This window comes from Lissotriton helveticus, chromosome 2_1 (genome assembly GCF_964261635.1).
Source record: "Lissotriton helveticus chromosome 2_1, aLisHel1.1, whole genome shotgun sequence".
In the NCBI taxonomy this organism is placed as follows: Eukaryota; Metazoa; Chordata; class Amphibia; order Caudata; family Salamandridae; genus Lissotriton; species Lissotriton helveticus.
The window spans coordinates 299681721-299708249 of NC_136059.1; the positions used below are offsets into that span (position 1 = coordinate 299681721).

The window sequence follows — 26529 nt, forward strand, 5'->3', positions numbered from 1 at the left end:
CCCTCTGGTTTTGCCATAAACTGGGACAAATCCCTATTGTTACCAATAGGGGATTGGGACAGGTGGAGGTACCACCAAGAGTGGAGACCAGCAGGTTTAAATAACTTTGGGATCTGGATCACTTAAAGTCCAGGTCTGCACAGGAGGTAAATCTGGGTCTCATGTTAAAAGGGCTGGAGAAGGATGTTATGTTATATAAATTTATTACACGCACGGCTACTTGTGAGTGTCACAGCGCGAGACCGAAGTGGGCTTCAGATGAATAGATGAGTTTTCAGTTGCTTCTTAAATACAGCTGGATGCTGGGTGATGCGCAGGACCAGAGGAAGAGCATTCCATGCGGCCGCCGCTTTCACTGCAAAAGAGCTGCATCCTATCCTCGGACGATTGAAACGTGGAACCTGGGCATAGCATAAGGACGAAGAACGCAAGGAGCGCACAGGAACGTAAAAGGATAAACGCCTCTGCAGGTAAAGAGGGCCACGCCCGTGGAGCGCACGGTGGGCCAAAATCAGAAGTTTAAATTTCACTCTAGACGCCATGGGCAGCCAGTGGAGAGAGCGCAACTGCTGCTGCACACTGTCCCTGACCGACAAACCCAATAGGTCTAGCTGCGGTATTTTGAACAACCTGGAGCTTCTTTAACAGGTAGCCAGGTATACCAGCAAAAGGGGCATTAGCGTGGTCCAGCCGAGATAAGATCAATGCACAAGTGACCGTTACCACCTGTGTCAGAAGAGGAAAAAAATCTTAGTATTGAGAAGAAAAGACCTTCGTCGAACCAGACCTCCAAGTTTTTTACTGGCTGCCCTGTAGAGGTCGGGAGAGGGTACTCGGGAGGCCAGAGCTGCTCTCTAAAATTGAGAGTAAATTTACCAAAAAGCAGATCTCTGATTTTCCTTTGTTGCATTTGAGCTGTGCCTCCGCCAGCCGTTTGAAGATAGATGAGAGGCAATGTTGGACCAATAGAACAGAGTCTGTGTCTTTGTCCCAAGTAAAGAGCAGCTGGGTGTCATCAGCATAGGCCAACACCTTAGCCCCCAACTCCTCTGCTAAGTATAACAGAGGAGTGACATAGATATTAAATAGGAGTGGACTAAGGGAGGATCCCTGCGGGACACCCGCTGTACTAGCTGAGGGGAAAAGGAGGATGGTGGAATCCAGATCTGCTCGGACCGCCCTTCCAGGAAAGATTGAACCAGCCCCATACAGTGCCCGACAGACTGATCTGAGCCAGATGTGACAAAAGAAATGAATGCGGGGCCGTGTCGAATGCCGCTGAGAGGTCGAGCAAAATCAGCCCAGCCCTCCTGTCGGGGTCCAGACACTCCCGGATGGCCTCCGCCACCTCTACCAACACAGTTTCAGTGCTGTGTGACGCCCGGAACCCAGACTGACCTGAATGTAGGAGTGTCTCCGTTTCCAAAAAATTGGTAAGCTATTTATTGGCCGCCTTCTCGCTCACCTTCGCCAATGCAGGAAGGAGGGAGATAGGCCGGTAGTTCGCCAGGCAGCAAGGGTCCAATGATGTGAAGCACTGGCACTCAAGAACCCTTTTGCTGTTAGGAAAAGCAGCAATGGTACCACTCCCTAGACTGTTATATATCCTTCAGAACAGAACAGTCCCTACAAGATTCTGGATACTTTGTTTACCAGGGTAGATGCGTTTAGTATGGACATTGCTTTGGGCAGGGGTGCAACCCTGCATAGGTATGAGGGTCCTCCAGAGATCCAAATACGAGGGAGATATCGACCTGCAATGCATCCAGAAACACTATGAGATAGCACAGGTGAGTGCAGTTAAAGACTGGGTATACGCAGATGGGAGGACCCGGCATTTCGCCTGGATAGGTTGGGTATGAGTAGGAGGAGTTTCATACATGTGTTACACGGGGGCAGGCTATTGCCTGGAGCGAGTCTAGCCACTAGAGTGGTAGTAGAATTCGGAAAGAGGTTGAGAAGAGAAATGGGGTGGGATAAGAGGCTGACCCCGAAAACACTGCTATGGGAGGGGTCCCACTTGTGTCCAGTTGTGGCTCTGAAGGGGACAACATCGGCCTTTCCACGTTGGTGAATGTTTGGGATACAAATGGAGTGGTGCCTTTCACCTTCTTGAGGAAAGAATATCAGATGCGAGAGTGGCTGTGATATGGTCCGTTCAGACATGCCCTCAGGGAATGTGTGTAATTGGAGGATGAGACACAGGAAGACGCCCCACTGGAAGGGAGACTGCTACAAGGGTGGGTGAATAAGAAACTGATCACACAACCCCCTCTGTTGAGATTGCAGGATAGATGGGAAAAAGATCTAGGGAAACTCAACAAGGACGGTTGGCGGGAGGCTTTGGGGTGTCCAGTGGAGGAAGCCAGAATGATGAGTTTTCACCTTATCTAAATTAAAATCCTGCAATGGGCTCATTAAACAAGAATACTGCTCCATAGGATAGGCAGAGTGGAAGATGTGCACTGCCTTAGAGACTGTGGGTCATAGGGCACACTACTACACAAACTCTGAAGTTGCCCTCTACTTGCGGGACTTCTGGGAGCCTGCGGGGCGATCTCTGGATGAGACAATGGGGCTGCCCCTGGAGTTACAATTCGGGCTAGCACTCCTGGACATATGGGGCCCACAGATCTATCTCGATATCAGGAAATTCTAGTAAACCTGGGATGCATGTTAGCGAAAAACGACATTGCTCAGAAGTGGGGATTCTGGGATTGCCCCCAAGCATCAAGACTGGGAGACAGGAATGGGACATTATAAGCTTTTGGAGTGGGAAATCAATAAGGGACAGGGTTGCCGGAAATAATTTGACAAAATCTTGGGCAGTTGAGATGCAGGAGCCGGTTGGGTTATGGGGAGCCGGTTGAGAGTTTGATGAGACAGGTATCCATAACTCTGTTCTAAGTTGGAAGGATGAGGGCGAAAGAATAAACAGCCTTTGCAAATATGAGAGGGGCAATGACGAGGAGAGGTGACAGGAAGCGGACAATGACGCGGAGAACATTGATCCATAATTGTACAGTGCTTGGCTTGGGGCGACTGTGGTGGCCAAGGGGCTTGTTATCGCAGGTTGTTATTACTGTATACACTGTTATGTATAAAACAATAAACATTACAAAACTTTGGAGTTCATCAGGAATGTTATGAGTCACAACATGATTGTGCAAATGAACAACAAGTTTCTCCATAAACGTTTCTCAGACAGCAATGTATGCAATGGGCATCAATCTCTGAGGATTCTGGGCAGTAAGGAGGAGAATAAAGAATTAGGGTTAGGAGAAGTTTTTGTTTTTTAGCCAAGCAGTTATGGAAGCAGATTTAAGGCCTGTGGAGAATATGGAAATATTGATTTTGATTGACCGGAAAGTAACTTGCTATTTTAATAAAGGAGAAGGAGCAAATGTACGGCAGGAAGAAGAGTTTCAGTGACCGTAATGATATTTATGAAATCCTAGTAACTTACTGCGTAAAAGCACAAATTAGCAGGATAAATTATAAAGTTGGTAGAGGGACAACAATGGAGCAGGTGGCAATACAGGTGTTTTACAACTGCAGTGATTTACCAGTAAGGGTTATGTGGATGAAATAATAATGTTGCAGAGAATTGTGGCAAATTCTGTCAGATGCAAGTTTGCAAAATTCTAAAAAACTTTTAACTGCATAAAGCCCGAGAGAATCTTTTGTCATGAACAGATTTTCTATAGCATATTTGCACACTCTAGAATCTACAAGAAATAGGAGGTTATGTTCTGTAAAAGATTTTCCACATTTTCCCTATTCCTGCAAATGAGCCATCAGCATTTAAAAGTCTGTACTAAGGAATGAGATTGCCAGAGCAAGAGATTACTGATCATAAGAAAATAGCAGGTCCTTTGTGTGCCCTTTCATGTGGGAGGAGTACTGAACTAACTAGAGATAGCCAAAATGTTGCAAAGACGAAATAACCTTCCCAGTCTAAAAAAACACAGGTTTCAGTATGGTGTTCTATTAAAGTAAATGGTTAAACACCAAATAAAGATACAAAAAGCTAGAAAGAAAATGAATGCTTCACAAATTAAAGAGAAACTTTGGAAAAGTAAGGAGAAAGTGCTCTTAATTTTTGTTATGGCATGGAGGAAGGTAAAACGGCTCCAGTGAAAGACGGCACTACTGGATTGGGGCCCGGACACAGCTTGAATAATGAGTAAATTAGATTTTAAATTGTGTGCAAATATTTCAGTAACTTTCCAACAGGGAGAAAGATGTCAACAATTTTAAAAAAGCAGAGGTATATGTGAAGTGGTGTGGCTCACTGGTTAGAGGCGGCAGACCCGAGAGCAGAGGACGGCCCGGGACCAGGGTTCGATTCCCGGCGCGGCAGGTTTCTGGACCAGGGTCAGCGGACTCGATAATTCTCTCGCCTCGGTGCCCACTCTGATCAGCGATCACACTCGGCAACTCTGGGCATTAGCTTGCCTCATCTTCACTAATGGCCCCACCAGACCGCCGGGGATGCCTGGTCTCACCCTGGAGATACCCATTAAGGGACCATCTCTCAGGGAAGCCAGGAAGGGTTTCGCAGCGGTCGAAGCGCCTTGGGACCCTACGGGTAAGTAGTGCGCTATATAAATGCCTATACATATACATATACATATACATACATATGTAAAATAAGTCAAGTAGAAAATATTTCAGTTCAGATAACCTTTTTGTGGCTGTCCAGTTCAAACCCAGGCAATGAGAAAAACTGAAGATCTTTTTGTTGATAAGTTTTAGTTAAGAAATACTATACCATGCAGGTATAAACAATCAGCATATATAACACATATATAACATACATGGAATTGAGATAAAGTGAAGGTACAAAAAGCAATGGACACAAACTAAAAGACCGTTATCTATAATTTTTTTCCAACTATTGGAGGCCATGTTAATGAGTAACAAGTTAGCTATGTTTCTCCCTGTGAGGAATGATATGCGCGTTATGTTACCACATAGGTTGAGAAAAAGAGTCAAAGCTTTCATTCACACCTTCAAGACCTCCTCATGTGGATTACAGATTAAAGCTTTGGACATGATAGTGCGGATATCATGCTTCCACCAACCCAAAGACAACTCGTACACTCCATCAGAAGCAAACCTTTAACCAAATTTCAGTGAGCTCAAAATAATGTGGCCCATATTTTCTTCTGACTAAAGTACTCTATCGAATAACAGGCTCTAACCACAAAATGGCTGCTGTCCCTAGTACAGTGCCATAATGTCTTTATATGGATGACAGATATAAAAAAGTCATTTCTACAACAGATCAGATGTTTAACAGTAGCCTTCTAGAATTTGAGGTCACTGAGAAACACAAGATAACAGTGGTTTTGATGGAGATGGGTTTTATGAATTTGAAACTCCCTCCAGCTGCACTTTTGGTCTGTATCAGTCTATATGAAGTTCAACAGGGCAGCAAAGGCTTGTTTATTATGATCAGCATACAGTGGCTAATCTCGTCCCACTGACTTACTGTCCTTTCCCTTTTTCTCCCATTGGTAAAAGTAATCAGAAGAAGCTGCCTTAAGTTGTTTAGTACCATTCAACACAACAAAAATAACAAATAAATAATCTCATACATATCTGGTAGCAAGAATGATATTGCTCCCTTTAAAAGTGAGGGTTCATCTTAAGACAAGTTTCTAACTTACCACCAGTCGAATATAACAAACATCAGAACTATTTTGCAAATGTTCGTATATGTCAATTATCTGGCTATGAACAATGAGGGCTATCATGCAATTCTAGATGTTTCAATAAGAAAAAGACATTGTTAGCTCACCTCCTTCTTTTCTTTAGCTTCATTCTTCATTTGCTCTCTGTTCCATAGTTTTCGAACATTTTTAAGTTGAGTTTTCGAAATGACATCCCACCTCTAGGAGAAAAATTGTAATAATTGATTACATTATAAACAAATTAGAGAATGCATAGAAATACATATTCTAGAAAGGATTTTCTTTATATCATACAACCTCATTCTCTTTTTGGGAATCCACATAAAAAGTGGGAAAAGGTTCCTTTCCTGCTGTCACCATGGCCTGAAATGAAAAAAGAAACAGATTTCATAAGCTCAGGGTGGCTCATATGACAATCTCTGCAAACACTTTCACCGCCTCCAGGGGTATTCAGGCATTGCTGATTTTACAGTAAAAGCCACATTATTTATGTTCTCAGAAGTATGCTTCTGCCCATATTTAGAAGTCTGGCACTTAAGCCGAGCAATAGAATGCGTACATGTAAGATCTTCCCTGCCATCGTCAATAAGAGAACTCTCCCATATGGTCATTTCAACAGACGGAGGAGTTATGGATACCATAAAAGACTTAAAGATTGTATTTGTTCTTTGGCATTTAAACTTGGCAAGCAACATTTTGAAAAGAGGTATTTGTGAAAATGTGTAAGGTTAAATTCCTCACCTATCAAAGGGCATTCACACTTCGATCAACCAGTCGCCCAAGTGCTGCCATACAAATATTTGATGATTCTTCAAGAAAGCTGTTACCACTGCTGTCCTCTTAGAGAAGGTGTGCTGGGCAGACTCTAGTAAGGATATGTCAGCTTGTTAATCTTTAAAAGATCAAAGCAAAACGTTATATCCTGATGATCGGCATGTGGAAGAATATTTTATGTATGCCCATAGCACACATCCAAACAACTAGCATTATTAGGGAGGTAGATATGGTCAAGTTTAAGCATCCTTAATTTTCCATCTTTGTTTGCTAACTTGGGGCCTAATAATGGAGGCAATACCAGTTTGGGACTTTTTTTCCTCTGGAAACTAGCAATAGAATATCTTTTTGCTCCTTTAGTGACTCAACTTGATATAGCTATTCTTTAAAAAAAAAAAAATTAAAATGGATCTCCTGAACCAACATAAGAGGCTTTCAAGTTGTGAGTGGAATGTTATTGGATACGGATGTCAGAAATTCTAGTCTAACAATTCTCTACAATATATAGCACCCTTTGTCTTTTGTTACCTTTTAAAATGCTGCAAGATGCTTACCTCCCAGGGAGTTTTGCAGTGAAGGCAAACTGTTGGATAAGGAACGGCAGAGGGCCTCAAAGTACAAATCTATGCTTTTTTTGATTGCAATAAAGCTTCCAATGTTGCTGCTGGAACAGTCTCTGTCAGTAGGGTGTATGAACATTTTAAGCTCAACTGTGAAAAGCAACTCTTCACTATCCCTTAATCTTCAATTTTTTCAGATTCCACCATGGTCTTCTGTATTTCATCATTACATGAGTATTTTCACTGAAAGGTAGAGCCTACATTTTCTGTTAAGCATTCAGATTCCAAGAAGTGATTAAGATTCAAAGCAGTGAGTCCCAACCACGGGGAACATATCAAGCCAGGGATGTGGAATTCCTATAGCCTGACGCCCAGGACATATTGTTTGAGGTCAAGGGCAACAAGTTTAAATGTGTATTTTGTCCTTGGGACAAGTAGGCCCAACCCCCTGTTGCACAAACCCTTTGGCTGCCAGTTTGCAGTACCACATTATGGACCAGGGAAGGGCACTGTCTGCAGTTAAAGTAATATTTTTGTCCATATGTTAATGCTGTTTAAACTTGTATTTATTGTTCATTAATTGAAAGCCTTCATTATTAGGGTGAGCGCTCTAAGTAAATGTTGTAAGCTCTGACTGCATTACTGACAGTGGTTCCAGTATAAAAATGTGTAGACATGTTTTCAAAGTTCAGCAAATATGAGGCTATTTATAATGTAAATGCTCCCAGAATGCTCTCTGATTTGATGCAAATATTTGCAGAATCTTGAAAGCAAGATTGAGGATTCTTTGCTCAAAATATAATGTTCATAAAAAAATGAAAGCAGGAAAAAAACATTTAGCTAAACCACTGTGAAATTTGAGATACCATTTCTTTGCAGCATCATTTAGTAACATGTTGATGCATGCTAGTATTTTCCAAAAATATTCATAATAGAAAAATCAGTGTAACCAGTTTCAATAAGATTTTGTGAAACAAAAATTAACAATCATTGGCAAAGCCAGTGGGTCTAAAATTGGTGGTCAGTTTTATAGTTTTGTCAATGTGTGACTTGTTTTGGAATGTTTTTTGTAAACCGTATTGGTATGGGAGCTGCCAGGCCCTCACCATTATAACAAACATTGGCAAAAGCAAGAGTTGTTTTTGGTCTCAAAAAGCATACACTGCCATAGTTACTGGAAATGAACAAAACCACTTTGTTTGCCGATATGCTCCTTGTGAAAGAGCAGAATGCGGTCACTCACAGTGAAGCTAGACGATACAGAGAGAGAGAGAGAGAGAGAGAGAGAGAATTTGAATAAACTCAAAAGGTCATGGCCAACGCCAGATCAAATTAGGGGCCCAATTATTAAAGAAAGTTTCAAAAGTGCCCCAATGGTTTACGTCCTAACATTAAGTGCAGCTATACGGCTTTCGTGAATTCCCAAGCATTTACAGAAGTAGGTCAAGAAATAGTACTCCAAGAAAATATTTGTGAACTGCATTTTAGCCCGAGCTAATATGCATTTGCTCTTTGCAAGCTCACTTTCCCTCCAACTACTTTTTTCACAACTCTGGAAGAACTTTTATGCCTGCCATTGTCAGGAGTAAATTGCCAACATTTCTCAGATTGGAAACAGATTAGAGAAGAGTTGTTGAAAACCCTTAAAACATGCAAGTTAGTAGGTTTGCAGACTTAAAAGGGCATTGTCACCCTGAAACTATTGCTTACCACTACCTTCAGCCCCAGTATGTAGATCGTCGGAAACGTGGCAACATAAAGGGATTGCACGTATTCTAGCACCACTATGGTATGAGCCCTGGCATAATAAGAGAGGCTATATCAGAGCTCTTATATAATGAGATGCTGCCTTTATTTGTCGCCGCACTACATGGCACCAAAGGGACAAGTGGATTTTGTTACAGGACAAGTAGATTTATGAAGCAACCAGCCCCCTGGACAAGTAGATATTTTATTAAATTCCACACCCCTGCAAGCCTACCTTAGGTACAGAAATTAGATGAAAGCTCCAATGAGTCCTATCGAGAAATGATCATCTTGTCTGAAGAAGTGATCATCCACTCTAAGAAATTCCCACAAGCCTTCTCTTCGGTCCCTAGGCAGTAGGTCTTTCCCTCAAAGCTAAAGTGGCTGTGGCGCAATTATTTATTGTTGTCTAGAAAGTCTTCTTGTCCACATAATCCATACATCTGTTGTCCAGGTATTTTGAAGCAAAAAGAAATCTCTTAAAAGCAGCCATGACCACAAAGGGAGATTCTCCCTCAAAATTTAGGAGCCCCGATGTCAGAACATGAAAGATCTCTTCTGTCTTTACTTTGTTTTTTCACAGAATGCAGAGTGTGGTCCGGTAAGGCAAGCTAGAGTAATTGTATATTTGGCAGTAATGTTTCAAAAACAAATCATAAGTATTTGTACCTTGCCGGGAAGAGTTGCTGATGTAACTTTTTTGTGTGAGGGTCAAAGCCACAAAGTCTAGTCTTGCTTTGAGCTCAAGACGTTTAGCACAAGAGAAAGTACACAGAAGGTGACTAGGCCGGCTCTCATATGAAGTTACCTTCCCCAGGTTGCTTTTTTTGGACAAGGAAAAGCCTGAACCATTGAAGATCGTGTCTAGAGGCATTCAGAGCTTCAGGTGCACACTACAAAAAAACACTACACTTATTAGAGAACTTGTTTGTCCTCTGCTGGTCTCTTGAAGTGCTTATTGCATACAAGTTTATCGTTTGTAATGAACAAAAGCATTAGACAATATCCATGTAAATCAGAGAAAACAATGCACATCAAGAAAATAGAAGAAAGTACAGAGGCCCTATTCTACCCTATACAGAAAGTTACTAGCGGTCAGCTTCTACGACAAAATAGTTAGAAACAAGTATAATCTAATTTCTTCAAGAAGCCTAATTGCAATAATCAGCAAAGCTACCTTGAACAACTCCAATAGTCATTTCACAAGCTTGATTAACTTGTCAACTTATCTGCTTGATTATGTGCGGTTGAATTAAGACCATGTGCTGTGATACTGGATTACTTAACACTGCAGTTCTTGTCTGTTTACACAGCTGACTTGGTGTATAGGTCCACTATGAATATTCTCCTTGGTAGAGGCTTAGATTTTGAAACTTGGACTAGACCATATAACTTACAATGTTGTTCCACTTTCAGCAAAGAGTGGGCATAGAAGTGATTGCGATAGTATCTCAACAAACCATGCACCGTACTTGGCAGGAAAGAAATGAGACCAAAAACAATGGCATGCAGAAATCCAAATGTACCTTCAGAACGGTCTTAAAAGGCTTCTTCTGCGTTCCATCTCCAGTGGAATCGTCCCCTTCTCGATCAGAAACATACATTTCTCCTGCATAAAACAAAAATTACATCTGTTCAACAATGACAGCCTTTTAAAAACTAGAATGAATTAGGGGGCATATGTATTAAAACAACGTTTTGCAAGTCCTTAACCCCATCGATGCTCATGACGGAACGGTTCCGTCATGAGAATCGGTCGCGCTGCGCAGGCGCGGATTTGAGTACGCTGACATTGCAATCCCAAAGGATGTGGGCGCTTCTTTTAGGAACGGGATGGGAGACACACCTTAGAAGTGGGGACATTGACGAGTGATGTACATGGCCAGACACACCGCAACATACTGTATGTCCCGATTTCCTCTTGCATAATGTTCCTTCCAAATGGGATGGCACCCATTACTCGGTATGTAACTGATTTGGTTTGATGGATGTAATCCTAATTGTTTTCAAGAGACCTCAATTATTCCGGGACTTTTCGCTTTCTGGGAAAGGTGCCCTAATCCGGATGTTTGATTTGCAGGAAATGTACGGCAAAAACTGTTAACTTAGCGAACTGTTGTTAATTGTGTATATCTTTGTACACCGGTGACTCGAATTTTTGCCACTCTCTTTTCTTTAATTATGTACAAAGGAAGGAAAAGGAAAAACAAGGGTATCCTGTAAATAACACTGCTTTGTTATGTAATCTCAAGAAATGCAATAAAAGATATTCAAACATGAGCACCGGTCGCGCTGTGCTCATGACGGAACCGTTCCATCATGACCACACTCGCGATTGGAATACTCAGCACCGGGGGAGAATCGGCGCCGCAGGCAAGGTGTTAATAGCGATTTTTTTTTAATTTCTATTAAGGTCTCGCAAGTTGCAATGTATGTAGGAATCTCAATAATAATTGCGATTCCTACATATGCCTTAATTGCGACTCGCAAATAGCGAAACACAATTAAGGAATACCTTTGCATTCACTCATATGGGCTTACAGGCCCCTATGAATGAATGGGAAGACATTCGCAATTTGCGAGTACCCATTAGGTACTCGCAAATTGAGAATGCAATTTCATGGGTGCAAGGGTGTCAAAAGGATACCCTGTTGCACCCCTGAAATATGTATGTGTGCACATGTGGCACACCTACATGCCCTAAGGGCATGTAGGTGTGCCACATGGCACTTTGAAAAATGCAACAAAGTGCATTTTTCAAAGAAATTGCTAATTACTACTACCAAGCTGAAGTTGGTGCTAATTTGCGATTCCTTAAGCCAAAATCGCACGACTTGGGTGCTTTCAACATTGTATGTAAGGAATCACAATTTGTGATTCCTTAAATGCATTCTTAAAATAGGGAATCTCAAATTTTGCGATTCCTTATTTTGCAAGGGCCTTTTGGGATAATCCATCCCAAAAGGCTTTTTCCCGTTTACAAACAGACCGGTTCTGAGAATCGGCCCGTTTGCAAACAGGAAATCGGCTTGATACATATGCCCCTAGATCATAAAGGCAATTATTGAAAAGAGTACCTAATGGGTTTAACACAGCACGCAGTTCACATGTTAAAACTGGAGCTACAAGAAAGCTTATAACGGTATTCTGTCGCTTGTAGATCAAGTTAAGTAATAAAAAATAGTTGTCAATGTGCAGTCTTCTTACAGACTTACACAATCGATTTGCATTAATTAGTCTTACATATTCATTGGTATGACAATGTGGACTCTGCAAAAGAAGGATTAGTCTGATAAATGTTTACCCATAGTGCAGCTTTCAGTAAATGCAATGATACAGCTTCTTTTAAAACGTGGTACTTTTTAAATCAAATCACTTACTGCTTTTTAATTCAAATGAATTATAATGTGTGAACCAGGTGTCACATAATAAAATCTTACTCTACCACAATTAAAAAAAACAGAACTAAATTGCATAAAACAATATAAGAAACTGTATAGAGATTGTATTGCGATCTCACCCCTGAGGCGGAAGCGGGGGGCTTAGCATGTTTTAAAGAGTGAGCATTTATTTGTTTTAACATTGATTTTCGTTTTTGGTAATTTTTAAATCTTCCCGAACCTTACCTGCAGAAACCTGCTCACACCCACACTCTCCCCAGTTAACTTACTCTGGATCACAACTGAAAGATATACGCTCACTCCCCTCACTTAATTGCACAATACATAAACTGGACTTTATCTCCAATGCTACCTCATTAAGCTGCCCTTACTGTAATACCTCTATCCTAATTAGCAATAGAAGGGCTAACTCCAACTTCAAGATCAAGCTAAATCCAGTTAATACTTGTATAGCACTTATTAATGCCAGGTCCTTAGGTAAGCATAGACAGGAAATAGCGGACCTAATCATAGACAGGCACTTAGACATCCTCTTAATCACAGAAACCTGGATGGACGAGGCGTCCGACCCGGACCTGGTGATTGCGGTCCCGCCAGGATACAAGGTCTATCGTCAAGATAGAAAGGGTAAAAGAGGCGGTGGGCTGGCAATAATTGCTAGGGATTTCTACTCAGTGACGACTCGGTCTATCCCGTCCCTTTACTGCGAAGCCTTACACTTTGTCATCAAGTTAACGCCTTCCCATAACTTTAAAGGAGTGTTATTATGTCGACCTCCGGGAGCTCGCACAGCCTTCCTTTCTAATTTAGGTTCGATACTTGAGTCATTAATGACTGAAGAATCCTACACAGTTATGGGAGACTGGAATTTCCATCTAGAGCAACTTGATGATAAAGATACTATTTCCTTACTCACCGATTTGGAAATGTTAGGTCTTCGCCAATTGGTTACATCCCCTACTCATGAGGCCGGCCACATACTGGACGGCATCTTTTCCAACCAGGACGGACTGCGTATAACAGATATCCTCCCAATGCCTTGATCCGACCATCATGTCATTATAGGTATTATTACTATTAGGGATAGCCCCCCTCAAAGAGTTACTATTCCCAGACCAGAATCATTTAAGGTCTGGACAGATATAAATAAAGTAGAATTAACAGAGCTACTGGATAATACTCGTCCTACCTTATCAACCGATTCTAGTATAGCCACACTACAATTCCAGGACTGGCTAGGGTCTGCCACCCATTCACTTGTCCCTTTAAAAACATTATCAAGAAACAGAGCTACTCCATCGGCCCCATGGTTCACCGATGACTTAAGGAAGCAGAAACAACTCTGCAGGAACAGGGAAAGGCATTGGCGGAAGTCCTATAGTTCAGACAGTAAAGCTAGCTACAAGGAAAACCTTGCTATCTACAAGTCTATGATTGCAGAGGCAAAGAAGAAATTATTTACCGTACAAATTGAAAAGGCGAAAAACTCCAGTAAGCAACTCTACGAGATCACTAATCAGTTGGCCGGAAATGTTCCGGAGTTAGTACCACCTCCGTCTCAATTACTTTGTGATGCGCTTGCAAACTTTTTCTTTACAAAAGTAAATTAAATATATCAAGCTTTCTCCTCCAGAACTGGTGCCTACTCAAACTCTAGCTGTAATCTTCCCCCTCAGATGTTCCTGACACAGTTTATTGATCTCACTGAGGATCAAACCTTGGAAATCGCCACTTCCATTAAATCCGGGTCAGCTCTGGACCCTTGCCCTGCTAAAGTATTGCACTCAGTGATGGACTCGCTTGTCACGCTTATCACACAAGTCTGTAATTCCATGTTTAGATCTGGGATTTACCCTGATATACTGAAAAAGACTATTAAAACCCCTTTTAAAAAAAACACTTCTGGACAAGGACGATCTAAAAAATTACCAACCCATAGCGAGCCTCCCATTTTTAGCAAAAGTAGCTGAAAAAGCCATGAACCCACAGCTCTCTGATTTCATCAAGAAACACCACCTGCTGGACAGTACCCAATTTGGATTTTGTAGATTCCATGGTACTGAGACAGCGCTACTAAAAGCATCCGATGACATCAGAGTTATCCGGGATCAAGGAGGTACAGCGGTCCTGGTGATGCTTGACTTATCTGCTGCCTTCGACGTGGTCGATCACAATATCTTGATCGACCGTGTCGAAAAAATGGGCATCCAACGGGCGGCTAAAGATCTGCTGGCATCTTTCTTGGCGGGGCGAACTCAGGCGGTTACCCTGGGGTCTTTTCAATCACCTCAGCTATCTCTGCCGTGTGGGGTTCCTCAAGCCTCATCCCTTAGTTCGACACTGTTTAATATCTACATGTCGGACCTGGCTAAAGTTATCATGGCCCATGGGATGAGACTAACCTCCTATGCAAATGACACGCAGTTGGTTCTGGCCGTAAACAGCGATGGAGATAGGGTGGCAGAACGTTTTCAGGGAGGCATGCTAGCAATTGGAGAGTGGATGGCCTCCAACTGCTTAAAGCTTAACTCCAACAAAACGGAGGTGGTCATTTTTGGACCACTCTTGCCATCATGGTCATCAGTTTGGTGGCCTTCATCTTTTGGCACGCTTCCCAAACAAGTCCCCAGAGTAAGAAACCTGGGAGTGGTCTTCGACGAGGGTCTTAACTTTATGGCCCATGCCAACAAAATGGCAGCCACTGCCTGTCACAAACTAAAATTGGTAACCAAAATTCTCCCTTTTCTACCTGACAGCCGGAAAAACTCTGGTAAGCTCCTTAGTCCTATCCTCGTTGGACTGTAATAGTCTCTTCATTAATGCCCAGAACCGCGTTACTAATAAAATGCAGACTATTCAGAACGCGGCTGCCAGAGTTCTCTCGAGAACGACTAAATTCAAACCTATATCAGATACAATAAGGAATTATCACTGGCTGACGATCCGCAATCGGATTAAGTTTAAGACCTTATGTATAGTCTACAAAGCTCTTCACAACGAGGGACCGCAGTTTCTCAAGAATCAACTAATTCCCTATACTCCTTCCAGACAACTCCGCTCTGCCTCCTTGAATCAACTAGTGGTTCCCCGCACAAAAACTGTCTCTTGGGGTGATCGATGCTTTCTGGTTTCCGCTCCCAAGTTATGGAACACATTACCTCAAGAAATTAGGACATTACCCACACTCAGGCTTTTTTGCAAACAACTGAAGACATGGCTCTTTAACCAATAATTCTCAGCTGCATTTCCCAGAGATCCTAATCAATCATTAGCGCCGAGACGCCTACGGGTATTCGTTCACGCTCAATAAATAGCAATAATAAATAAATAAATAAATAATAATATAGAAGATCTAATAGAGGAGCATGAACCCATTATTTTGCCATACACCAACACTGCATGTTCTGCACAGTTTAAGCAAGAACAGTACTCAGGTGTTGCTCCATCCATCTATCATGAGTGCGATATTGCACCATCTATCCAAGAGTATAATGTTTGTGTACTACACTACCTTAGAAAAAGCAAAGAAGGGAGAAACAACTTTCTGTATCATCAGTTTATAATAATACTCTGCTGGGTCGACATCTTGATGGTAGTTTTCCTCCAACATGTTTGCTGCTCTAAATACCTGTAAACCAGCACCTCATACGGACAGTAGTTGAAGACAAACTACAACACACACATCTAGAAGAGGACAGGAGGGGTCAAGTAACAGCACAGAGAGTGGGAGGGAGCAAGTAAAAACAGACAGTGAGAGGAAGATGGGAGAGGGCAAGCAACAAGACAAACAATAGGCGGGGGGGGGGTAGTACATGAGGGAACCAGATGGAAAAGACACTCTGGTAGATTGCTTAAACTTAAAGAAAAAAGCATTTACAAAGCAATAGGTCTCGCATTTACGAGAGTTTGAGCTAGTGAAATTGTAAATAAAAATACCTTTTATTTTCGTTTTGAAACATAAATAAAAGGCATTGTCGTTTACAATGCAATAGTTTAAACTCGCATAAATACGAGACCTATTGCATTGCAAATGCTTGTTACTCGTTTTTAGCTCACTTTTACCTGGGTGTTCTTGAATTTTACCTGGCCCTGATCGCTGTAGTACACTCTTGCACTCTTCTACGGAGAGTATTTCCTTATCTTCCTGATACCTATAGGAAGACACTCGTGCAGACTCTGGTTACTAGCCGCCTAGACTACTGCAACGGCCTGCTGACGCTAGCAAATGCTGATGCAATAGGTCGTTTGCAGGTGGTCCAGAACACGGCGGCTAGGCTGGTCATGGGTGTGCAGGCTAGGACCCCTTCTAAGCCTTTGTTGATGGAGCTACACTGGCTCCCGATACGACAGCGCATTAGTTTTAAAATATGCTGTACGGTTCACAAATGTTTTTTATGGGAATAGCCCCAAATATCTTTCCCAATCTGTTGAACTGTACCAACCCAGTCGTTCGCTTCGCTCAAGCAACCAAGCCTTTTTGAAACCCCCGTAACAAAAAGAGCTAGGCAGGGAGACCGAGCATTCTCATCAGTTGGCCCTGCCCTATGGAACAAACTTCCTACAGAAATGAGGATGAACATCAATCATTTGGCCTTCAGAAAGGCGTTGAAAACATTCCTCTTTCAGGAAGCATTCCAGTCCCTCTAACACACCTTGTAGACTCTGACCTCTCTGGCTGGCAAAGCGGGGAGATACCCCATGGGATTGATTCCAGCGCGATATAAGAAACTAAAATAAATAAATAAATAAATAAATAAATGAGAAGATTTGCACCCAGCAGCATCTTTTGGTCCTTTCCCAGGAGTGTAATTAGATGTGTGAGGGTGATGAAACAGCTGCACTCATTGCTGGGTGTGCTCCTGCTCTCTGCGTTCTATTGCTTTTCCCGAGCTGCTCGCGTCTGAGTACGTCCCGCAGGCGGGAGGGAGCGACGGGGGAATGGAGGAGGAGTGGGAGGGCACGCTGTCACTGGAAAGGAGAGGGAGGCTCCGAGCGCCACTCACACACGTCCGTTGCGGTTTCGCGGGAGGGCGTGAATCGCTTCAGGAGGAAGCTCGGGTAGGTGCTGCATGTGACACTGATGTGCATTAGTGGGGATCTGGTGCGTGGGGTGGGAGAGGCCGGCTGCTGTCACCCATCACTGACAGGCGGCGCGGGTCATGTGGTCTGCGCACCAAAGCGCTATAGTCACACAAGCGATGAACCAAAGCATGGGCTGCTCAGAGGATGCATGGGGTGCTGAGCCCGTGCCGGGGGATTCATCTGTCAAGGCTGCTCTCATAGTGTGCAAGCGGGTCTCGAGTGATGGGTCATCTAAGACTAAGCGGTTGCTTCAGGATGTGCTTGTAAACACAACGTCCCTTCAGCAGGACGTGCTCGGCTAATGCATGGAGGTCTCTGCTAAAACAGGGGCTCTGTTGATTGGGGGGTCGGATCTCGGCAATGCAGGGGACACTTGCCAATGTCAAAGGGTGCGTAGTCAAGACATGCAGCGCTTTGATAACCCATGGTCTCTATAAAACCAGGCGGCGATCTGCAAATGTTGGTGGATGCGGGAGTGCTCAGCTAATATATATGGGGAGTGAGGGGGCTCAGTTCATATTCAGGTTGCTCAGCTGATGCTGGAGTCTGAAATAATGCAAGGGTGCTCTGCTTCTGCTCAGTTTCTGCAGGAGGAGCTCACCACAACGTCTCTTCCGCAGGATGTGCTCAGCTACTACACGGTGCTCTGATAAAATGCAAAGGGCTTCGAGCTTTGACAGGCGATGTTTTGCCATACACCAACACTGCATGTTCTGCACAGTTTAAGCAAGAACAGTACTCAGGTGTTGCTCCATCCATCCACTTAACATGAGTGCGATGTTGAACCATCTATCCAAGAGTATGAAGGTTTGTGTACTACACTATCTTAGAAAAAGCAAAGAAGGGAGAAACAACTTTCTGTATCATCAGTTTGTTATAATACTCTGCTGGGTCGACGACTTCTTGATGGTAATTTTCCTCCAACAATGTTTGCTACTCTAAATACCTGTAAACCAGTACACCAACCTTGAGTTGGGGGTTCAGTCAAATTAAAGAGTGTTCCATTTGTATTTCATATTTTCCATTTGGATGATTTGTAACACCTGAACGCGCAGCATTATACAACTCACACAAAATGTCAAGCTATGACTTAAGACAGTCTGATATTCATCATGGGCTTGAATCACTTTAATGCTTTATGGGACTGAATGCAATGCCATATAGCTGACCATACCAAATAAGTCTCTTTTCACAATAGGGTATCTGAATAGAACGACTGAACGCACTTTAAATTAGGAGAACTCCAAACGTTAAAAAAAAAAACCACTTTAAATCTGGGTCAGATTTCCAAGGATAAGCTCACGGTATTCAGATTCTTCACAATATTGCATTCTTTACACAACAAACATGTATAAATCAATGTGATCTTAAAAACCAATCCTATATTTATCATTTAGGATATTTTGGCCAGTGGTAAATCACTGTTTAACATGGCGGCAGTGCGGGTAACCGACACCAATAGGCCATGGGTGGAGTAATGTGCCCGCCTTTGGCCAATTTCGTGCAGTCTTTGTTAAAAAGATGCACACAAAGGCCAATAGCGTGGGCCAAAACAAAAAGCACACGCACAAGCGTGTGCAATTCCTGGGTTAGTTTTGAAACCCCCTACATGAAGTCTTCGCCAGAACAGCGCATGCGCACTGTTACAGGATCGACCTAAAAAGTAGCACCTAATAAAATAAGCAGTGGAAGGACACACGTAATGCATCAAATCACATGGAGAGGGACAAACAAATGAAGAGGAAGGAAACCTATGGCAGCTGAACAATAAGATGCAAGCAAATGAGAGTGACATTGAAGTCAACCAATGGTAAATGGTGGCCTCCAATCCCACTGTACATAAAACAATTTTTTTTAAAAAAGAAGATCTTACATGCGCTGCCTTAGGCAAGACCTAAAAGGGGTAACATTTTCTGGTGCTCATATAAAGCACAACAAGGCCCTTGGCCCAGGTTTGCACTATAAAAATTGCTGAAAGAAAGGTGCGTTAGCTCACATGGATCAACCCATGTAAACCAAGACTAACACCTAGACTGCATGGGGCTGTTAAATGAAACCCAAGCTTTCAGCATATTATTTGGATTTACAGGAACTGAAAACGGTGGTCATTGAAGCCAGAAAGGGCTAACAAGAACAAGAACCAGATATGCAAAGGCATTTTGTGTTCAGAAAAGAGCTGATGTGCAATATTGGGCTGTGTGCATCCTTAAATATTGCCTTTTGGTATACAATTGGTTTAAAAAATATTGGTCACAAAATGCGAAAAAGTGTTTTGTGATCGGAACTTCATACATTTGGACCAAGATCTTTAGTAAAATTACTTTTGTGGTGCGATTTTATTGCCATCACTTGTGCCCACGCAGTGCTTCCCAAACGTTTTATGATAATGACCCACTTTTTAGCACGTCCAACATTTGCGCCCCACCCAGCTTTAATGAATATGAGGGGGGTGATTTTTTAATGTAACCAAAGCATGGCGTGTTCGCTCATTGTCATTTACAGAGAGCATATTTCTATTGAAATGATCACTAAATTTACACAAACATACAGTTTTCAACTATATTGCACACAAATGATAATGTGTGGAAATCGGGTTTCAGTCAATATATATTATTTGCGCAACACAGAGTAAAGGGTCTTCATTTGGTCCGATCCCACTAACATCTTTCTTTCAATCACACATAATTATACAGAAAAGGGCTTTATTTTTGCTTTTCTAACTGCAGAATTGATACCTTTTATTTACAGATATTCACATTTTGTTGTGTGCAATGAAAACAAGCATTTGCAATTCAATAGGTCTCGCCTTTGGGAGACCTTTAAAATATTTAGTCATGCAGCACATTATGCTGAGTGCTGCAATATGTACTGTTCTTTATTATGGAGGCTAACATACTAATAGGCATATTACAATGTTTATGATAATATTTATAAATCAGTTGCAGTGGCTCTGCTAGTAATTAATAGTCCTGTGTTTATGGGGAAAAAAACATTAGCTCATTTAGAAATCATTGTTTTGCCAGAGTTGACGGAGAACATGTTTAATGAACAAATATCGCACCTTGTGGGCCATTGAGGTAATTGTGGAAGAAGACAAGCAGAGATGTAGTTGTTTAATGTTGTGCGTGCAACCTAACTGTACTCAGTGTGCGTGTAAGAGGCTGGGCATCAATCTGTTAAGGACGCTCACTGACATGAGAAGCAAAGAAAGCAGGCACTATGCAGCTAACAAACCTCTCCTCTCTTATATGTAGGCACACAATTGGATGGCGTCTGGGTATGGTTTAGACCTCTGGCCCAATATAAGCCCTTTACATTTAAATATACTGCTGCCTCTAGAGCGAGTGTGATTTGAGGGCTGGGAAATAATCCGCACTGTCTCTGGCTCTGTGCTTTGGACTTACACACTGGAGACACGACTTGGTGAATGCTAAAAGCAGCTCAAACACACTTGGAGCAGGAGAAGGAACAGAAACTGACACCCAGTGCAAATACTTACTTAATAGGGTTCTCTGGGACACAGTAGTCCCCCATGTTCACCGGCAGTGCGGAGGATGAAGAGCTGCTGCTTCCGGGGTTCTGGAAACATCCAGCATGGGAGAGGTGAGGGGTGAAAGCAGAGCATCTAAACGCAAGCCTGGATTTATAGGCACAGGCACTTCTAAGAAGTGCTGGATGTCAATAATAATTAAAAGAATATCGTGTGCAGCGCGGCATCTCGTGTGCAACAACAGTTTGGGGAAACTGTGAGGACGTGAAAGCACGGCGGAATAAAGGCCAGAAAGGGGGTGGAACAAACAGAGAAGGGGTGGGATAAAACAGAGAGGGGGTGGGACAAACCAAGTGGGAGGTGTACGGGCGTGGAATGTCAATAATAATTAAAAGAACATCACGTGCAGCCCGGCTTCTCGTGAGCAGCAACAGTTTGGGGGAACTGTGAGGACGTGAAAGCACGGAGGAATTGAGGCCTGGTGTGGACAGTGTAACACAAGCAGCGCGCACATACACTCTGCAACATTAAAATTATGGCGCGGCTAACTTTGCCCTCCGCCTTGGGAAGCCCATGAAAAAATGAAAAGCGCAACTCTGTGAAGTTTGGTTTGGGATGGGGGGGAAGGGAAGGGAAGTGAGGAGCGGGTAGGCTTTCCAATGAGGAGCCAGTAAACAAGTTACCAGCACACCCTCCTACGCCATGGAAAACAAAGATGGCGTTGGCCTGTCCAGATGGGCTGTCCGAAAATTGAACAGGGCAGTAACAAAGAAGTCCAATTCCCAATCATATGCCAGAGTTTACCCTAAATGATGACGCCAGCCAATGGAAAAGATGGGCGAGGCTTCAAGTCCCCTTCTGAAATTGTATTGATTACAAGAAGCCCTAGCATAGCGGGCAGCGCAACGCCAGGCGAGACCTAAGAATAAGCATTTGCAATGCAATAGGTCTCACACTGACATTATTTTGAGCTATTGACATTGTAAATGACATTTTTTTTGTTTTGTTTTTCTTTTGTAAAACATAAATAAAATGCATTGTAATTTAATATGGCAATTGCTAAAAAAAAGTGTAAATGCGAAACCTATTGCATTCCATTTACACTAGTGTGAGCTATTGGCATTGTAAATGGTACTGGCTTTCTGCCATAACTCCTACTCCGCCCACTCACCCAATTCACAGGTTATTCCCGCCCTTTGATTCTCCGCCCACAGCCCCCCTACTTTTTTTCTCCCACTTCGACCACTGATGCCAGGCCACCTTAGAGCGAAATCGGTCTCAGCACTTTAATGATGCATGCCAGCAAAGTGCCAGAGTCATAGCAAACCAACCAATGATATGCGTGGAAACACTGCAGTGGCGTCTGTGCCAGCACTGCAGCAAGATTAGAGCTGACACTGCAGTGAGATCACTGCCAGCACTTCAGAAGCTTCCAGCAAATCAATAATATCCGTGGAAATGCAGCAGTGGATCCAGGCCAACCCAGTACTGCAACAACACTGTGGCCTGAACAGCAATGACATTTAGAAGACTCATGACAACAATGCAGCCAGTGGAAACACTGCAGCGATATTCGTGCCAGCACTGCAACGCAATCTGTAGCAGCATTGCAGTGTAACTTGTGTCACTGTTACAGTGTCATTTGTGCCAGCATTGACATGAGACGTGTGCCGCCGGGCACCAAGTTCCGTGCCACCAGAGCAATGCCATTTTTTTTCGGGTTGGAGCAAGATCTGTGTCAGCACTGCATAGATATCCATGGAGACGCGGCACCGGCATCCGTGCAGTGCTGCAGCGGGATCCATGCTAGCACTTCATAGAGCACCAGTGTGGTGCTGGGACAACATCCACAGCAACAATGCAGCTAAGCCTATGCCAGCGCAGCAATAAGGCCAATCAATGGTAATGCTGAATCCGACAAAAGCAGCACTGCAGCGAGCTGAACGCAGCTCCTGGTCTCGTCTGCTGGATTTCGAAGCGCAGGTTTGCAGTACGTCTCGCAGTTTGTCAACAGGTCCACGCCTTGAAAGCTAGGAAGGGGCATGGCACTGTTGCACTCCTGTGCGCAGCCTGTATAATGTGTGCTGATAAAACAACTCAGTAAGAACTGTATTGGAGCGCTCCATGAAGCAGGTGCTGTTCTCCCATCGCGCTGAGCAACTACTGCCCGAATGGAATAACATGGTAGTTGGTAAATGGCCAATATCTTTTGTTTCGAATGCCATCTCCACCTCAGTGAACCGTCCACGGGCCTTATTTTCCATGGACAGGAAGTTGGCAGGATTTAATACGACTCCGCTCCCTCCAGCCTTAGATGATACTCAGTTGTTTTGAATTCGCCGCCACTGCCAAGAGTCACTTTGGGCAGCAAGGAAGGAGCGGGGACACCCTTTTCACTACGGACACAGCAGCAGCGCCATAGAAGCCACCGCAGCCGCGTTGGGACTACAATTCCCAGCAGTCCCAGCGGCGCGGCGTAACTGACGACGCAACAACGCGCCAGGCCCATTTAACGGGAGCAACCCTCCGCGTCACGGGACGAGCCGGGCGAAGCCGGGCCAAGGGCGGGCCCGTTTAAGCCCGGCCAAGACCGGCCAAGGACGGGATGGGCCATCCCTCTTTTATCTGCTCCAGCGAAACAAGGTCAGTCCAACTGTAACTGTGTGACTGTATTTGATTCCTGATATAGAGGAGTATAAGAAACAGGCTCCTAACAGTAATCATGGCAACCATACCACCTGATACACCGATCATTAGGAAGTTGTAGCGATTCGGAGATCCAGGGGACGGAATTCCTGCTATGCAGAGAAAACGGGAAAAGTCCTTCAAACTACGAGTCCCAGAATGCCTTGGGGTTTTCTCATTGGACTTAAGCCCCTCCTCTGCAAGGGGAAGGTGCTTGTCAATTAATCTGTTTGAGCATCAAGGAAGGGCGGATGGTGTTCCCCGCCGGATCCCAGCGTGAAGATTCAAGCCTCGTGGAAGTCGGTTTGTCCTGGATTCGAGTTCTGGAGTACCGGCTGGTATTCGTGACTATTTCTGATATTATCTTGAGAAAAGTGCGGGCTCGCCTTTTTTCCTGAATGAACCTTGATCCCTGACAATTGAATACTTGTTTCCACTAGTTAGTTAGTGAAGCCGCGGCGTCTGTTGAGAAGTACAAAGACGCTTCTGACAGCCCGTGAGAAAAGAAAAGCGTGTACATCCTGTAACGCGACTGGGTTACGGACGTGTTCAGGGTAAGCGCTTATAGTTTGTAGAGAGGCTTTTTTGTGGAGAGCAAGCAGGTACAGAACTACGAAAAAAAAACGCCTGCTCTTTTTCTCCTGGAGATACGTTTTTTTCTTAAAGTGCTAAGTTTAACTTTTCTTTATCCGGAGGCAAGGAATTTGTTTGTGGATGTTTAAGTCCCCGTGTTGTGTTAGCAACAACACGAGGGAGCAAGAAGAGAAAGAGAAGTTCCTTTCTTTTTTGAGACTTGTACTCTGGTGAAGTTCGTGTTGTATGAGCTTCTTGAAACTGTATTCTGGGACTTGTTCTGATTCTGGCATAACTGATAAAAAGACTGGGTCTACTCTGGAAGTTATATAAGGATGGGAATTGAGGAATCTTGGTGAGTGAAAGAAAGGCACTTACACAATACAGTGAGCAGAGGTCCTTGATCATATGAGTAATTGTGTGTTTTGTCATCCTACCTGCAGCCTTGAAGGTATACTAGACCCAGCCCAGAGTGTTGACCACGTCCCTGTGAGGAGTCTTGTGAATACACCTTCATCCTCTTTCCCTTTTTTCCCCTGGGGCACGAAGTCAGGCAGAGTATTTACAATTCTCTGCTGGGGGTCGTGCTGTGAGGAAATAAGGGATTTAGCATCAGATATCGTCTCTGCTTGGCCCCAGGAAAAGGTTAGTGGTGTTCTTGGTTCTTGCGCTACTGCCAGTCACGACAGAAGTCCACTGGAGGTTCTCTACTGGGCACCGTGGATAACTTCCTGGTCAGGGTCTCGTCAGCACTGGCCAAGGATATTGAACTCACTGAGCAGAGACTATCCTTGGAAACCCCATTTGATAAGAGATCTTCATTGGGAAGCCTGGCGAGGGCTAGATCACCAATATACCATCTAACTGACTCTCAGGACACATTGCCCCCTTCGGGAGTAGCGGAGCGAAGTCTCTCGTTACAGTCTGTTGCTATCCATGAAACAAGCTCAAACTCCCCTGGGATGGATGCTGATATTGTCCCAAAGTTAATCCCCTCTCCCAATATTAAAACCCGCTCAGCCTCCCAAGCAAAATTAGGTCTTCTTCAGCGAGATGCGGGAGCGGCCGCTAAAAGGAAGCGCACTGGGGTACAAACAATTGTAGGAGGTAAAAAAGCTAAAACTGGCAAAATGGACGTGCCCAATGAAGATCCAGTTGCACGACCTCCTCCTAGTCCAGCCCATTCAATAACAATTGCTACAGAAGGGCTTAGCAGGCCTAATTCTACCTTGGGGGAGAAGTACAACCTGATATGGGCCCTCTGTTTTGGAAGAGACTGGAAAGTACTTTTAAAAAACATTGTAATCCAATTACCGCACGACTGGACTCAATTGAGAACAGATTGGTCTGCCTTGAACTCTCACTCGCATCATTTCAGAAGCAAGCGGGGTTGAGGGCTAAGGACTCTATTCACAGGCAGGCTAAAAACACTGGCCAAACACCAATTGACCTTAATGATGATGTAGCACTACACAGTCACATTGTCCCTACACAAAAAACCCCCACCATACCCCCTGTTAATAAACAGGTTTCCAATCCATCAGTAGATGCAAACATAGCCACAAGGGATAAATCTCAACAAGCAGCTGTAAGCAGACTAGCACCTACATCACACAAACCGCCTGTGGCGCCTTTGGCCCACAGAGTTGATCCCTTGCCCATTATTAATCTCCCACCTCAATCAGCGCCTTATGTGGTGGTTTTGGCGGGGGTTCCTGCACTGGCCGAGGGGAAGAGGGAGACATATGCAGAACTCAAAAACAAGTGCACCTTCTGGCTAAATGAGAAACGGCCACTCCCAACAAATATAACAGCAGAAATTCTGTTCGCCAGGAGAGTGAACTGGATTGGCAGGAGTACCAAAACTCTGGTGGGGGACTTTGTTATAATTAATTTTAGAGACTTGAGGTGTGTTGAATTTATCTGTAATTGGCCCCAAAATGTTTTGTTACCCGGAATTCTTACATTGCCTTTGTTCCATTTCTACGAATCCCAGCACCCAATCCCAAGAGAACTATTCTCACAGGATGGAGCGCTGAACCCATGCCCTCTGGGGAACATCATGCTCTTTAATAGGTTCAATGCCCTCTCAGGACTGGGGGACTGCGACTGACGGTCTGTGCACCAAAGCATAGCACCGAATAGTTTATCTTTAGGTAATGGAGGGGTCTGGCCAAGTCATGGGCCAGCCATTACCAGATAGATGTTTATGGGAGTTTGGAGTGGAAGGGAGCAGGAGGCCGTTTAGATCTGTTATCATCTAGTGATGAATCCTCCCTTGTTAGGGACTCATCGCCGAGAGAATCAATGGTAATCTCACCAATAACTCATACTACTGTGTCTACCATTGTACCACCCGCCCCTGTACAATATGGGTCTATGAATGCATTTGGAGGCTCGAATAGTCTGGTTAACTGTAGCAATAAGCCACCTAGAAATTACGATTAACATACAACCTTAAAAATCTTATCCTGGAACATAGCAGATCTTGCCACCAACCAGGATATTCCTGACTGGTG

At 43.7% G+C, this 26529-nt stretch overlaps 1 protein-coding gene across 2 annotated transcripts in view; it reads right to left on the reverse strand.

Annotated features, from left to right (window-relative positions):
* The window catches only part of NARS1 (asparaginyl-tRNA synthetase 1), a 190007-nt gene that overhangs the window by 123858 nt on the left and 39620 nt on the right, over nt 1-26529 (reverse strand). For both annotated transcript variants that reach the window (XM_078674861.1, XM_078674862.1), the window contains exons 2-4: nt 10306-10388; nt 5997-6062; nt 5807-5899 (exon numbers count right to left, since the gene is read on the reverse strand). In XM_078674861.1, the coding sequence (XP_078530987.1) occupies nt 5807-5899; nt 5997-6062; nt 10306-10388 (242 nt within the window). The remainder of the gene's footprint in view (nt 1-5806; nt 5900-5996; nt 6063-10305; nt 10389-26529) is intronic.